Source organism: Melospiza melodia, chromosome 1, assembly GCF_035770615.1.
Source record: "Melospiza melodia melodia isolate bMelMel2 chromosome 1, bMelMel2.pri, whole genome shotgun sequence".
Taxonomy (NCBI): domain Eukaryota; kingdom Metazoa; phylum Chordata; class Aves; order Passeriformes; family Passerellidae; genus Melospiza; species Melospiza melodia.
In genome coordinates, this window is record NC_086194.1 from 130708146 (window position 1) to 130722999 (window position 14854).

Below are 14854 nucleotides of genomic sequence, written 5' to 3' on the forward strand. Positions count from 1 at the left end.
TGTCCATGCCCAAGGCAGGGGCATTGAAACCAGATGATCTCTAAAATCCCTGCCAACCCAAACCATTGTATAGTTCTACAATTCTCATAATCTGTAACACTTCCATTAAATAAAAATCTAACATGAAAAATAATATCTCTGTCATTGTTAGTCAATTTTAGCTGTCCTTGATGAGGACAGACTCAGTTTCATACTGTAATTTTCTTGTGCTAGTTCATTTTATTAGTGTCTGAGCTGTAGGAAAATGTCTCAAGCTATTTAAAGTAATGTTAAATAGAGTGAAATAATGCTTCTGTCTTCATTTTGAGCCAGATCTGCAGAAGTGGCAGCTTGGATAAGTGAGGCTGGTATATATGCATGGTGGTTGGGGAAAAGAAAGGTTATGAAAGAGCTGCAAAGAGAATAAAAGGCTTAAGAAAATTTAAAAAACAGTGCACCTGTTTGCTGTTATCTGCATTGTTGGAGCTGTTATGGCAAGAAGCTTAATGTGTGAGTTCAAGTGTTGTTAAATGTTGAATTTAATTTTATAGAAAGATATGTGTGGAGGAAGAGGGAGGGGATCTGAGAATTCTGAGAATTAATGTTCTGAAAAAAAAAGAGGTTTTAAATGCTCTGTCCATACATAATAATACTTAAGGAGCTTATTACTTTTAGCACTTGCATACATTTTCTGTGATTAGTAGGAGAGAATGAAACTTGGTTTATGTCTGTTAGCATGTCATGTAGTGAAAAGAGTGTGTGCCTGGGTTATACTGATGTAATCCTGGGGAGGTAAATTACAGTACTGCATTGGGCAGCAATGGAGAAAATGGAGGTGTTCTTGTACCAATGAGAAGTAGAATAGCAAAGATAGTGGAGGAAGTAAAAAAATAAATCTGTCTGACAATGAAAAAATGAGGAAAAAGCCCCAGTTTCTCAATTCAGTCATAAAATCACATATAATTTGTTTATTTATTAAATTTTCTACCATTTCACTTAATTGTATCATCAGCTAAAGTCCCCAAATGTTCATCTTTAAAGTTTGAATTTTTCTCAGACTTTAGGAGTAAAAGGATTTCAGTAAAATACCAAGATTAAAAAAAACATAGTCTGTCTTTTCTCCTTTATAAAATGCAGGGCCTTTGTCTTGGAAATAAAATACTATGTTTACATGATGTTACATTCAGTTTATTTTTAGAACAAGTTGTACTATGGTCTGTCTTGGCTAAAGGAGTGTTGTTGAAATTATAAATAATGCCCTTGAAATAAATGAAAAAGGAAACCAATTTGTCATCTGAAATATTTTCTCGTTCATTTGGTAGTAAGATCTCCTATTAGAATTTTCAGAATCGGTTTGAGATTATCTTGCCCATATTAGTACTAGAGTAACAACTATAAAAAAAGACCTAGAGTCCCCTATTGGAGAGATTCTCCTGGATTCTCCCACTGGAGACTCTAGGTCTGAGGCCATCTTGGGCACAGTGACCACAATATGATGGAGTTCTCAGCGAAGTAAGGAAGGGGTTCACCAAAACTATCTTGGACTTCTGGAGGGCAGACTTCAGCCTGTCCAGGACAGTGGTTCAAAGATCATCTTGGCATCGTCAAAGATCGTCTTGGGAACCAGCCCTTGAAAACAGAGGGGTCCAGGAAGGCTAGACGTACTTTTAAGAAAGCCTGCTCCTGTGCCTATAAGATTTCTATCCCTAGGTGCTGAAGGATGAACCATAAGGGAAGACTGGCCTGGCTGAACAGGGAGTTTTCACTGGACTTGGAGAGAAAAAAAAGAGTTTATAAACTTGGGAAATAGGGGCAGACAACTCAAGAAGAGTACAAGGATGTCATTAGGTCTTGTAGAGGGAAAACTGGATTGGTGAAAGCTCAGCTTGAACTCCATGCTGTCAATATTGTCAAAGATAATACAAAGTGTTTTTATAAATACATTAACAACAAAAAGAGGGCCAAGGAAAATCTCCATCCTTTATTGGGTGCAAAGGGGAACATTGTAACCAAAGATGAGGAAAAGGCTGAGGTACTCAATGCCTTCTTTGCCTCAGTCTTCAACAGAGAGACCCAATACCCTCAAGGCAGGCAGCCTGAGCTGGTAGGGAGGGACCGGGAGCAGAACAGTGCCCTGCTGTGATCCAGGAGGGACAGGGAGCAGAACAGTGCCCTGCTGTGATCCAGGAGGGACAGACAGTGCCCTGCTGGGATCCAGGAGGGAGCAGAACAGTGCCCTGCTGTGATCCAGGAGGGACAGGGAGCAGCAGTGCCCTGCTGTGATCCAAGAGGGACAGACAGTGCCCTGCTGTGATCCAGGAGGGACAGACAGAGCCCTGCTGTGATCCAGGAGGGACAGACAGAGCCCTGCTGTGATCCAGGAGGGACAGGGAGCAGCAGTGCCCTGCTGTGATCCAGGAGGGACAGACAGTGCCCTGCTGTGATCCAGGAGGGACAGACAGTGCCCTGCTGGGATCCAGGAGGGAGCAGCAGTGCCCTGCTATGCCAGCTGACACTCACCAGTCCATGGGGCCAGATGGGATCCACACCAGGTACTGAGGGAGCTGGTGGAAGAGCCAGGCCGCTCTCCAGCATTTGTCACCAGTCCTGGTCAACCAGAGACCTGGAGACTGGCCAGTGTGATGCCCACCTGCAAGAAGGGTTGGAAGGAGGATCTGGGGAACTACAGGCCTGTCAGCCTGACCTCAGTGTCTGGGAAGGCACCATCTTGTGGCCTATGCTGGACAACCAGGGGATCAGGCCCAGATAGAACAGATTTAGGAAAGTCATGTCCTGCTTGACCCAGCTGATCACCTTTTTATGAGCAGATGACCAGTCTATGGGGTGTGGGAAAGGCTGTGGATGTTGTCTACCTGGATTTCAGTAAGGCATTTGATACTGGCTCCCACAGCATCCTTGTGTAAAAACTGTCTGCTCATGGCTTTGATGGGCACACTCTTCACTGGGTTAAAAACTGGCTGGGTGGCTGAGCCCAGAGAGCAGTGCTGAATGGTGTTAAATCCAAATGGTGGCTGGTCACCAGTGGTGTTCCCCCCAGGGCTCAGTTTTGGGGTCAATATCGGAGCCAGCCATTTTAGTATCTTTTTAAATTATTTGGAAAAGGGAATTGAGTGCTCCCTCAGTGAGTTTGCAGATGACAGCAAGTTGGGTGGGAGTGTTGATCTGCTGGAGGGCAGGGAGGCTCTGCGTGGGGATCTGGACAGGCTGGATCAATGGGCTGAGGCCAATGGTGTGAGGTTCAACAAGGCCAAATGCCAGGTCCTGTGCCTGGGTCGCAGCAACCCCAGGCAGTGCCACAGGCTGGGGGAAGAGCGGCTGGAAAGTTATCCAATGGAAAAAGAAGGGATGGTGGTTGACAGTGGCTAATCATGAGCCATTGTGTGCCCAGGTGGCCAAAAATGCCAGTGGCACCCTGGCCTGTATCAGAAATCATGTGGCCAGCAGGATCAGGGCAGTGATTGTCCCCCTGTACTCAGCACTGATGAGGCCTGACCTTGAATCCTGTGTTCAGTTCTTGGCCACTGAATCCAGGAAGAACATGGAGGTGATGGAGTGAGATTAGGGAAGGGCAGTGGAGCTGGTGAAGGGTCTGGAGCACAAGTGTGATGAGGAGTTGGGGTTGTTTATCCTGGAGAAAAGGAGGCTCAGGGGGGACATTATCATTCTATACAGCCACCTGTTTCCCAGGAAACCAGCAGCAGGACAAGAGGAAATGGCCTCGTGCTGCACCAGGGGAGGTTCAGGTTGGACAATGGGAAGAAATTTTTCACTGAAACATATTTAGGCATTGGAATGGACTGCCCAGGAAAATGGTGGAGTCACTATCCCTGAAGTGTTCAGAAATTTCCTGGACATGGCACTCAGTGCTGTAGTCTACTTGATGAGGTGGTGTTTGGTCAAAAGTTGTACTTGAGGAGCTTGGAGGTCTTTTCCAACCTTAGTGATTCTGTGATTCTGATTGTTTCAAAGGTAGAGTGTGAAGTCAGTAATTACACCAGAAACCCAAACTGAGGCACTGTAATTTTTTCACAGATAAAATGGATTATTCTTCCACAGACGTAAAACGTATTACTGTCAACTTCTAAAACTTTAAATACAAAATTATGTGCCCAAACCCCAAAGACGTTGAATTTATTTGCCAGTAGCATTTCCTAGAACTGACAATTTTTAATCTTGCGTTTGCTGAGGCGATGTGACTTTGAGAATACTCAGATCTTCTTGTGTATCTGTGTTGTTTCTCATAGAAAAAGCAAAGAACCCATGGCAGAATATACTGTGTAACAGCCATGTTTTACCCTCTGTTTTTTTGCTTTTCTTGGGTTACAATTACCACCCTGTAAGGTAACAGTCCCTCTGTTCAGTGTGCAGTGAGGGGTGTTGGGATAAAAAATGTCCAATGATATTAGGGACCTCTAAAAGTAGAAGTTTGTGTTGAACTGGAAGCCCAGCTTTATGAGACATCTCTGCATTTATATTCCCTAGAAACATCCTCTATGATTCCCCTCTGTTGGCCAACGACTTTGCTGTGGTTCTGGTGTTTGAAGATGGTAGTTGCTTGATGTGTGTGGGTGATGGCCATTTCACACTGTAACCTGGTCAGTCCAGTCCTGCTTGACTTGGAGGGGTCAGCCACTCTTGCAGCTTGAAATAATTCCTTTAGGCAGAGTCAGGAGTTTGGAACCTTCGCAACAATTGCAGATTATACTGAACAGTTAGAGGTTGTAATAGCCCCGTGGGGGAAGACGTGTTCTGTATTTTGTTTCGAGATCTGATTGCAAACTTTTGGTTTAACAATCAGCATTTTGTCTCTTCATGAACTCTTTGAATTCACTGTTCACTTTTCTCCTTTATAGACTGGAGGTCCTATTGAATTTGTTCACCTGTGCCAAGTGATTGCTCCTATTGGTTTTAATCTCTAAGGAAAATCAGCATCCAGCTGGTAGACAGTTGTACTGATGAGGACCCATTGATTTTTCTCTCCTATACACTTACCATCAATAAGAAATGTCCTTAGCTTTCACAATACTTTTTCCTTGCCATAATGTTGCCCTGTTACCTGACTGTCAAGACTGGTCTCAGTTGCTGTTCACGTTGAATGTGGATGTGATTAACAGCCTGATAAAAATGTTTAAGTCAATATTTGAGAAGCCTAGATAAAGATAACACTTTATCATGAGAGCTTTTTAATAATGTGTTCTGTTTGATGTACACCAATGGTAAGGAATTGCTGTTTTGAACAAAAAACCCTTTTGTATCAAGGGATTTTTTGATTAAGCAGTGTTCAGAAAAGGAGATTTAAGAAAATGCAGAATGTTCATGTTCTGGTTTGGGGGAAAAATAATTCTTCCCTTTTTAACAGAACTTTTGCTTATCGTGTTGGTGGTTTTTTGGTTTGGTTGTTTTTTTTTTTTTCACTACAGTATTATTTGAAGTATTTTCTTCCATAAGAAGAAGCAAGCAGCATGTAAACAAAACATTCTGTATGCATTTCTCCAAAGTGATAAGCTTTAAAAAAATTATTGCCTTCAGTTTAGGATGGCCAGATTCTTTTACAAGGTCCCTGGGAAGAGGTGAGCACATATGCAGAGCCATTATATACTCTCACTAATCTGCCTGTGTTGTGACAAATGTTTCTTGGTAATAGTGTTAAATAGTGAATTTTTTAAACCTTTAAACAGATGCTACCAAAAATCAATATAAACCAGCAATATGGACTTCAATTTTACAATAAATGATGTGTTTAAGAGGACAAGTGTGGGTGGACTTAGGTGATGAGTTGGGGGAAGGGACCATGTGGAAACACTGCTGAGAAGGACTGAACAAATAAGTGACACAAAGTGGATATGAGTTACTGAGCTGCAAAATATTCTCCTATTTTTGAAAATCTTAGATGACTAATTGTCAACCATGCCATATGTAAGTAATGTAGGCTTCCAAACTTGTGGCAATTAAAACTGCTAAGCATCCCACTCCAGGCCTGTGTTATATTCTGTGTACAAGTCAGTACTGAAGACTAATCTCTTATGACATTAATCGTCTCATGAGGAGAGACGGAATAAATCACAGTAGCCCTTCCTCTCTTCACTCATGAAGATAAATGCCATAACACGATGGCTGATCTTCGTTATGACACTAACCATTATATATTTAACAGAGATAGCAAAATCTCACTGACAGCTAACAAAAGAATTCTCTCTTTATACATTCTTTGAGAAGGCTGTATTTCTTTAGTTCAAAAACATGACTTATCGTATCTATTCTCAGAGCAATTTAAGCAGTAGATCTGGATTGTGCCAGTGAACTGTAGTCTGTACATAATGATGTCATGATTTAGACTAATGAAACCTGATGTGAAGTAATTGTGCAGGCTTTGTAAGGAAAAAAAGGTGCATAACATGCAAGGACTCTTAACTCTGCTCTTTTCTATTGTCTGTTTGGACAAGAAGCAATACTCTCTTGTTTAAAATGAACAACACTTCTCCCTCACCCCCAAAATCAAGCCATTGGTTTTGGATCAAAATTTTTCATTTTGTAGAAATTTTGGTTTTGCGTTTTCCCTCAGTACTTAAACAGGTGTACTCAGGGAACTTAAAGAACTGTAAGTAGATTTCTATTGTGTCTGTGATTGCAAGGGACTTCTATTTTTTTCAGCTTTATCACTTACTGCACATCTCTCAGAAATTTAATTCTGTGTTTTCCATGCATTGTAGTCTTTCTTTCTGGGATACAAATACTAAAAAGTTATGTTCTGCATGTTCATTTGCTTATTATTTTGAAGGGTGTATCATCCTGTGAGTGAGGAACAGTCCAGACAAATGAGTTGTGAAATTTATAGACCTCCCTTCTGAGGTTAGGAGGACCGGTGTGACTTATCCTGGTTGTTCACCAAAACAGCAAAATATGCTGTAAATTTCCTGAGCTAGTTTCTTGCCATCTATCCCACACAATTAAAATGAAAGTATAATTTTTATGGTTTTGTGTTTGCTGTCATTAGACATTCTATAAACATAAATATATTCATGGTGCATCAATGGAATCAATGTCAGTTGCGGCATTAAACTTCTCCTTTTAATGAGCAATTTTACAAGGTTGAAATACTTAAAATTATCAAAACTAATATGTAAGAATATTTATGTAGAATTCATAGTTTAAAATATTCTGTGTTCTATTTTCTCTTCTGTTTTCTCCTGTTTTCTTTTTCGCCTTCTAGAGAACTTAGATCTGTGTCTTTAGGACACTGTCTAACAAGATAAGCTCTGATAGTAAACCAATGGCAAGAAAATCAGCACAACTGTCACTTCCTGTTAAATTTGGTACATTTATGGAGTAGCCAGTAGGAATTTTATTTCTCACATTAAAAGTAACCCTTACAGATTATGCTTGCCTGAGGAAAATAAAGCGATAAAAGCTTTTGAAACAAAGATATATTCGTTCTCTCTGTTGATTTTTCTGTAAAGTTTTGCTCTTTGTAATTATTTTTTATCCTGCTATGCTGAAACATAACTTATACAGCAAACCTTTCAATGCCTCAGAAAAATAAAAATCTGTATCATCTTGCAATAGACAAAACAGCATATATGGAAACAAATATGTTTAAGGTTTGGTGTTTCTTAGTTTTAAAGGGTTTTTTTGTTCCTTTAGTAGTGATGAATGTATTCACACTGATAGGAGTTCTTTCTTATCTGTAGTGTAAAGGAAGCTGACAGGGCCTCCATTCAGCTATCCATTTTTTTGTGCCAAGTAGGCGCCAATCCCTGCCACAATTAGAGGTATTTCAGGAAAATGGCCTATGTGATCACTGAATGAGTACAGATTTCAGTAACACTTTCGGATGGCAGAGCTTTTTTTTGCTCCTTGTCTCTTCTCTGAAATAATAATTAGTAGTTTTAAAAGTTTTCACTCAAGTTTTCCAGCTTGGTCAGTGCTGGTGAAACTTCTGCTGTAAACTAAGTAGGCAAGAGAATGTGGTCCGCAAGCCGGAGGAGGTGTACATCACAATTTGTCCTGTCAGCACGTGAGAGCTGCAGTTGCTGCCAGCAAGGTGCCAGTGCTGAGTACCTATGCAGCTCTTGTGTGCCTGTGTGCAGGTTTGGGGGAACCCATGGCATGAGCTGCATCTCTATGAATACACTCGTGTTTGAGGGGGTAGAGGGCGTAGGAATGTCCTGTAGGCTTGTACTGTGGTAAGGATTAGGGAAGAAAGGTATTTGGGTAGGGATGTGGGCAGGTGGGAGATACACAAGTTAGGGTTATTGCAACAGCTCAGAAGATGAGAGCATCAATTTGAGAGTAGGGAAAGGCTGGGCACAGTGAGAGGCAATGGAGTATTGGAAGAGGAAGCAAGGAGAGGAATGGCTTGCATGGCTAAGCAGAACTGGCATTGAACATGGCACTGTCAGAACTGAGCAGTCATTCTGGGAATCTGGATGCTCCATTGCTTGAACTGAAATCATTGTTAGTAATCTTGCTGCTACCAGTGGAACCCGTACTGGGATTGCAAGTTTGACACCATGCTCACTGGGGTATCTTTGATCCTGATCTTAGAAATCTGATAGGATTCTGTGTGCTCCCTAGGTTCATCCTGCTTGTCACAGAGGTGTTTATGGATCTGTCCTGACAGAGCCTGTAAGTGAAAGTTCCTGGTTGCTTGGACAGGCTGATTGTGTTGGTAAAGAGAGAAATATAAAGATTTCCATTTTTTTAAAGTATGTTAGACCAGCTCAATAAGTTATTATAATAAGTCAGTTGTTCAGAGCTAAACACTTTACCCTACATTTTCTGTAGTGATGTATGAGATCAGCTAGCAATAGCAGGATGGCACTGCCGTTAGAGCTTGTGCCTTTTAAAGGAATAGCCCAACTGTATGTTAATTTTAACTGAACTGTAATACAATTTCTTTTGAATTCAAAATGTCAAGACTACAGTTTATCTGGAATTTCTAAAGCTGCCTTTATATCCATTTGAAATATGACATTGTAAATAAATTTTGGAAAGAACAATAAAAGTTTCAGACATCTTGGAACAAGCCTCAAATGTTCCGGTTAAAGCAATGGCATGAACAAAGACATTATTCAACTTCTTTCTTGCTCTTTTCTTTCATTCAGTATTTTAGCAGATGATGATAATATCTTATGAATCTGGTAGGTTAGCAAAGCTAGATGGTTTCAGACCTACTTGCAAAGTCTGTAGTAGAAATTCTCTTGCAGGAAACACCTGTCCAGTTGTTCCCTATAGTTCACACTAAAGGAGCAGCAAAATGCTTTTCACCAAAATAGAGCTGGGGAAAATTACTTTATGAGTGTGCTTTAAACTTTTTGAGTTCTGTTGGTCAGTAGCATTACCCCTGAACCTAAAAAAAAGTGTGGACTAGCAAGTATGGACAAAACTGATGTTAAAAGTTATTATGTTTTGGTATTTTTTTATGTTATGGTATTTTTTGGTATTTTGTGTTTTCGTATTTTATTTTTTGTTATGTTATGTTTTGGTATTTTTTCATGTAATGGTATTTTTTTATGTATTCCTTCGTTATTGATGGGATATCTTTATTCCTTTTCTTGCTTGATGTTTCTTTTCTTGTTTATCTGTAGTGTCAAGTGGATTATAAAGACAAATTCATAGCGTGGAGCATACTGAGAGTGATGTCTTATGAAATGCACCTTCTTCTGCTTCGATCTTCTAATTTCCTTATTCTAATTTCAACTGCTCAAAGACAAAAGTCCTACCAAGAGAATTATTATTCCTGTTTCAAGTTCTTTTAATATTTTAGTACCTGGAAACCACTCTTTACCTTTTTTTTGATCACTATCAGCAAGAGTTCTGTGAATATGTGTTTGAGAACTTGTGTTATAATAGGTCATAGTGCACCTACCCTTATAAACATCCCTCTTTTTCATGCATGTGTTCCATCCTTGCTGTTTTCTTACCCATCTGTACACTTCCTTTCTTTGCCCCCTCTGTATCCTCCCCTACTCTCTAAACCATTTACCCATCTTTCTTCACACAAAGGGCTTTGAACTTTTACCAAGCTGCTGATAATTCCCCAATGACTGAAGCTGTTAATCAAAAATGAACACAAAAGATTTTAGTGGGGCATTTCCCACAATAGAAGTCAGTCCTCCTGTTAACCTCACATAAGCAGCTGTAGAAGACAATGCTGGATTTTTTCCAGGATGCTGTTATTTCTTGTACCCTGCTCGATACTCCATCTTTCAATTCATTAATTTAGTAATGTGTGGCTAGAAAATAATTTATATTTTCTGCTTAGGAGAAAGAAAGTTTTTGGGGTGTTTTGTTTGGTGGTTTTGTTTACTTGTTTGTTTGTTTGGTTTTTTTTGTTCTTTTATTCACCCTGCTGTCTTTGGGCAGTAAAGATTGTCCATTGTGTAGTTTAGCCTGACTTGTCTTTTAGCTGATGAGTAAGAGCACTGGGAATAACTGTACTGTTCCTTTTCCTCCTCCTTCCTAGTTTTTAAAAATAATGTTCTAAGGAGAATTGCTTCAGTTTCTGACTAGTGGCTCAGCCTATTACGATAAAATGATCCTGCTTTTTGTCAGCTACCTGACCTTCAGATGCCTGCCAGCAGAATCCAGAAGTGGAAGAAGCTCTGGCTGGTTTCAGACTATTTAGTCACACAATCAGCTGTGTCAAGCCCACTAGGCTGATCTGCCCGCTGCTTTTGGACCACAATGCAGTATCAAAACACACTTGGTTCTTGTTTAGAAGAATTATTTTCTGTCAGTGTGATAACTGATAGCTGCAGGCAAAGCTTCCCGCTTTCTGCAGGAATGTTTGTGGGTGGCAAAAGGGCCAACTCTCTGGTTTGACTTTCTTCACTTTGTCCCTCTGCTGTGTTCTCTTCAGTATCTAAAATGCAAATGGTTGAGCAAATCTGATTCAGCTAGTCACAAGCATCTGTACATAAAAATTAAACTAATAATGCCGTCAGTTACAGAGAAGTTCTCTTCTGATTTTGTACGCAAGCTGAACATTCAGGATTTCTCCCTTATGCAGAGCTGCAAGTCTTGGCTCTGCAATGGAGTCTTCCTGCTTACAGTTCACTGGAATGTGTTTTTCCCTGGTGTGGCAACTGATTTTTTTCAGGTAGTTGTCAACACACAGACGATGATAGATGCCATGGTGAGAAAAGGAATTTGTATTTCTTCTTGTTCCAAATAAGTGACATGACTTTTCCAATGAATCTGGGAATACATGTGTTTGTGGCATCTGTGTGATTATTTAATATCTTGGAAGTTTTGAGTTGATTCCTGTAGGTGACACAAATACTACAATTTGTCAGGCTGCTACCCTTTGTTGGGGGATTTGATTTCCAATATGCTTGGTATGATCTGACCCTACTTCTCCTTGAGCTGTTAACCAGGGTTTGAATGAACACTGAAAATGTGTTTTGTGCAGTGACTACTTCTGTTCTCTTTCTGACTGTCCTGATGGGTATCACATTATTTGTCCCAGTTATTTACCGTCTGTCCCCTTTTAAGGCTATGGTTGAATGGCAGGAATAAATAGAGCATATCTGATCCCCTGTGATAGTTGTTGCCGTCAGTGTAAACCATTCTTCTGCCATTGTCCCTCTTTACAAAATGCATTGAAACAGTCATGTTCTTCACGACAGTACTTTGGCATGCTTTAATTTCAGCATCATTAGTCACTGCCCATATATGATACGAGTGTTGGTGGATGCAGTGGGAGGAAGAAGAAAGATATTTAAAACAAATTACGGCTTCCTCCGCTGGTGTGCATTGCTATGTCTGACCAAGAAGCCTATGAGTTAACTATTCCTTCTGTGTTTTAGTATGTTGTTTGCCTTAAGGCACAGTTAGTTATTCAGTTTGAATTTCTAATATTATTTTTAAAAGTCTTAGAAATGCAAAAGGAATTGAAGGCTTTTGGCAGTGTAAGTGGTGAGATACAGAGGCAAGAGATACTAGCATAATTAACAGTTCAAGGTATTCATTAGCTCACAGAATCTTAAATAATATTCTCATGCTGTTTTCCATAACTGAGAGAAGAAAATTATATTATAATGTAAAGGTTTTTACAAGCAATTATTTTTATTTTCTTATTGCAATAAATGATTAGGCTAAATCTGGGGGGAGGGGAGGAGCAAGGATGAGGATGTGCAGCATGGTGGGAGGGTCAGGAAAAACCCATCCTTACTAAGGTTCTCTGTTACTTAATCTTTGTTATGATAAAGAAAACTAATTATGTATACAATAACAGGATTTTCAGCTTAAGCAGTGTTTAAATCAGAGAATTTATGCTTTTCAGTTAGGGTATGGACAGTTCTTTAAACAGGGTTTAAAGGGTTAGATGAACAGAACTAAATTTGTGGAGTATATGAACTGCAGCCCACACTGCATGTCCAGTGTAAAGCAAATCCACACAATGGGCAATTATTTACTCCAGCACTTTCAGCCTGCCTAACAGTCTGCATTTCAATTTGTCATTATACCCTGAATGTGTTCACTTCATACTGTGGTATTTGAAATCTGCCCTGTGGGTTTCATTAAACTTTCTGTAGTGGTGTTACGCATCCTACTTGTTGGTTTCATTGTTCCTTGGTGAAGATTATGTTCCGTATCCGTGTGTCTGGCCATTGTTTCCACAACCAGTTCAGTGCAGCTTCCTCAGCACAAACTGCTTCTCCCACTGTCCAGGACAGGGTGACTTCTGATGTTTGCTTAGCTTTATTGTTTCTTTCCCATTATCGTCAAACTCTCATGGTAATACTTGGCACTTTTACTGACGTTATAGAGCAGGATGTGATGTCGTAGAGAAGGGGACAGGGCTACCCAAATTTTCTCAATTGCAGGGAGGAGCTGCCCAGGTGTGCTGAGGGGCCTGTACTCAGGAAGAGAAACAGGGAATCCTCCACAGTGAGTAACCCCGCTTTCAAGTGCACACAGTTTCCTTCATAGCCGTGTCCAGTACAGTGTAGTATCCTCTCCTGTCCTTTCCAGTTTGCCCTTTGGAATGTTCCCAGTTTGGTTCTCTTTTCTCTTTATTTTGGTGGATTCTCATTTTACCTTGTACTTTGTCTTCTTTCTGAAGGTTAAAGTTTCCATTTTTGTCTCTTCACACCATTAATCTTTTCTCATCCTAGTCTTAATCTTTATACGCATTGTCATTTTTCCAATGTGTCATTGTTGTTCTGTCACTAATACATCATATCATTTCTCTTCCCTTGTGTGCAATGGCCCTTTTCCCAGCTCTGTGCAGTTTCTTCGGTCCTTGCGCATTGCTGTACATTTACTCTTTCCAACCTTCTCTTCTTCTCTTCTTTCTCCTTTCAAATCACCTTTTGTTTTTCCTTTCCTAATGGGTCCCTTTTGAATCTTGCCTACTGATGTACACGAGATAAGCTCAGTTCAGCTCCCTGACCTTTCTAGTGCAACTTTCATCTATACTTTTCCTTTGTGGAACTGAAAGATAAAGGATAAAAAGCTCATCTGTAACAAAAAATTGGAGGATTTGGTAAACTGGCTGTGGAAGAGAACCGGCAGGAAATCGAACTAAAATGGCAGAAAAGGGCTGAGCTGGTCAAGCTGTAATGAGTAGGCAGTCTTTGGCTTTAGGTGAGCTGCTGAATTACAGCCCTGGCCAGCACCCTTCACAGTTTGACTCGTGTGATATGATGTGGTGGTGTCTCTAGTTCCTAGTGTGCAGTTATCCACACAGTAGTAGCTGCTTTCACAATTGCCATTATTTGGTAGTAACTACTACAGAGAAGCTCAGGATGATTTGAATTAGACTAAACTGATTTCATAGTTGCAGAGGGTAGAAATGCAAGTTCTGACTGAGATATATTGGCAAGATGCTCTGGGAAACTTGATTGCTGTGGCCTGTGCCACACCTTTTACTGCTGATTGAAGGGTTTTGTTTTCCAGGGCTATCAGTATGGCATTTTACAGGAGCAAAAGAGTGGCTGTTTGTTCAACAGCATAAAACTGATGGGGACAAAAAGGAAGTGGAAAATCAGAAAAATTCTTACAAGATGGTTCTATCTGTAAAGAGGACTGAGTTACTTTGGGCTCAATTGGAAAAGGCAAAGGAGTGGAAAACTGAACTGAACTGGAAAAATATACTGCACTCTGTCATGTAGCATCTTGTGTGCTGTGACTGTTCTGACTACTTCATTTTTCATTGTTTTTAGAATTAAAAGGCATTTTAAAATTGAAACCCCACTGTGTCAGTTCTTACAGTAGCTTCTGGTCTACAAATGGAAGGTTTTAGCCAATTTTTTTTCTGAGGTCGTGGCAAAGCTAAGTGTAGAATAGTCAAATGACCTCAAAGAATTCTAAAGTAATAAAAATCAAAGAAAGTGCTAGTGGGTATTTTTTTCCCCTTTTGACTCTTGTGTTTTATGTATTTCCCCTCATGCCTGAAAGAAAATCTGTTGCTGTGTCATAAAATCAGTTGTGTATTCCAACTCATTTATTTGTAACCTGGTAAGAGTTTTCCCAGGCAGAGGTAACAGATGATGCACAAAAGCAGCAAGTAAATCTTTTTCTTGCTGAAGTTTCCTGGGTTGTATCTGTCCTTCCAACAGACAGAGGACTCCAGTCTCAACACTGTCATTCCCTGCCTTTTACAAATGACTGCATTAAAACTGCATGATCACATAACCTTTCTGATTCACAGGACTGCTGTGTCTTGTCACTTACATTTGTTATTTCTTTCTAGGCGTTGGAAAAGTATCCCAACTCACCAATGACTGCAAAACAAATACTGGAAGTCATTCAGAAAGAAGGGTTAAAAGAAACAAGGTCAGTGTTTATATGTTCTGAATTTCTGCTATCTCTGTAAAAATGATCTAAGAATGGTGTATAATCTTTA

At 40.1% G+C, this 14854-nt stretch overlaps 1 protein-coding gene across 1 annotated transcript in view; it reads left to right on the forward strand.

The window, feature by feature from the left end:
• Window positions 1-14854, forward strand: part of ASXL3 (ASXL transcriptional regulator 3) — a 122365-nt gene that overhangs the window by 11212 nt on the left and 96299 nt on the right. The window contains exon 2 of the mRNA XM_063168192.1: window positions 14702-14784. Within this exon, the coding sequence (XP_063024262.1) occupies window positions 14702-14784 (83 nt within the window). The remainder of the gene's footprint in view (window positions 1-14701; window positions 14785-14854) is intronic.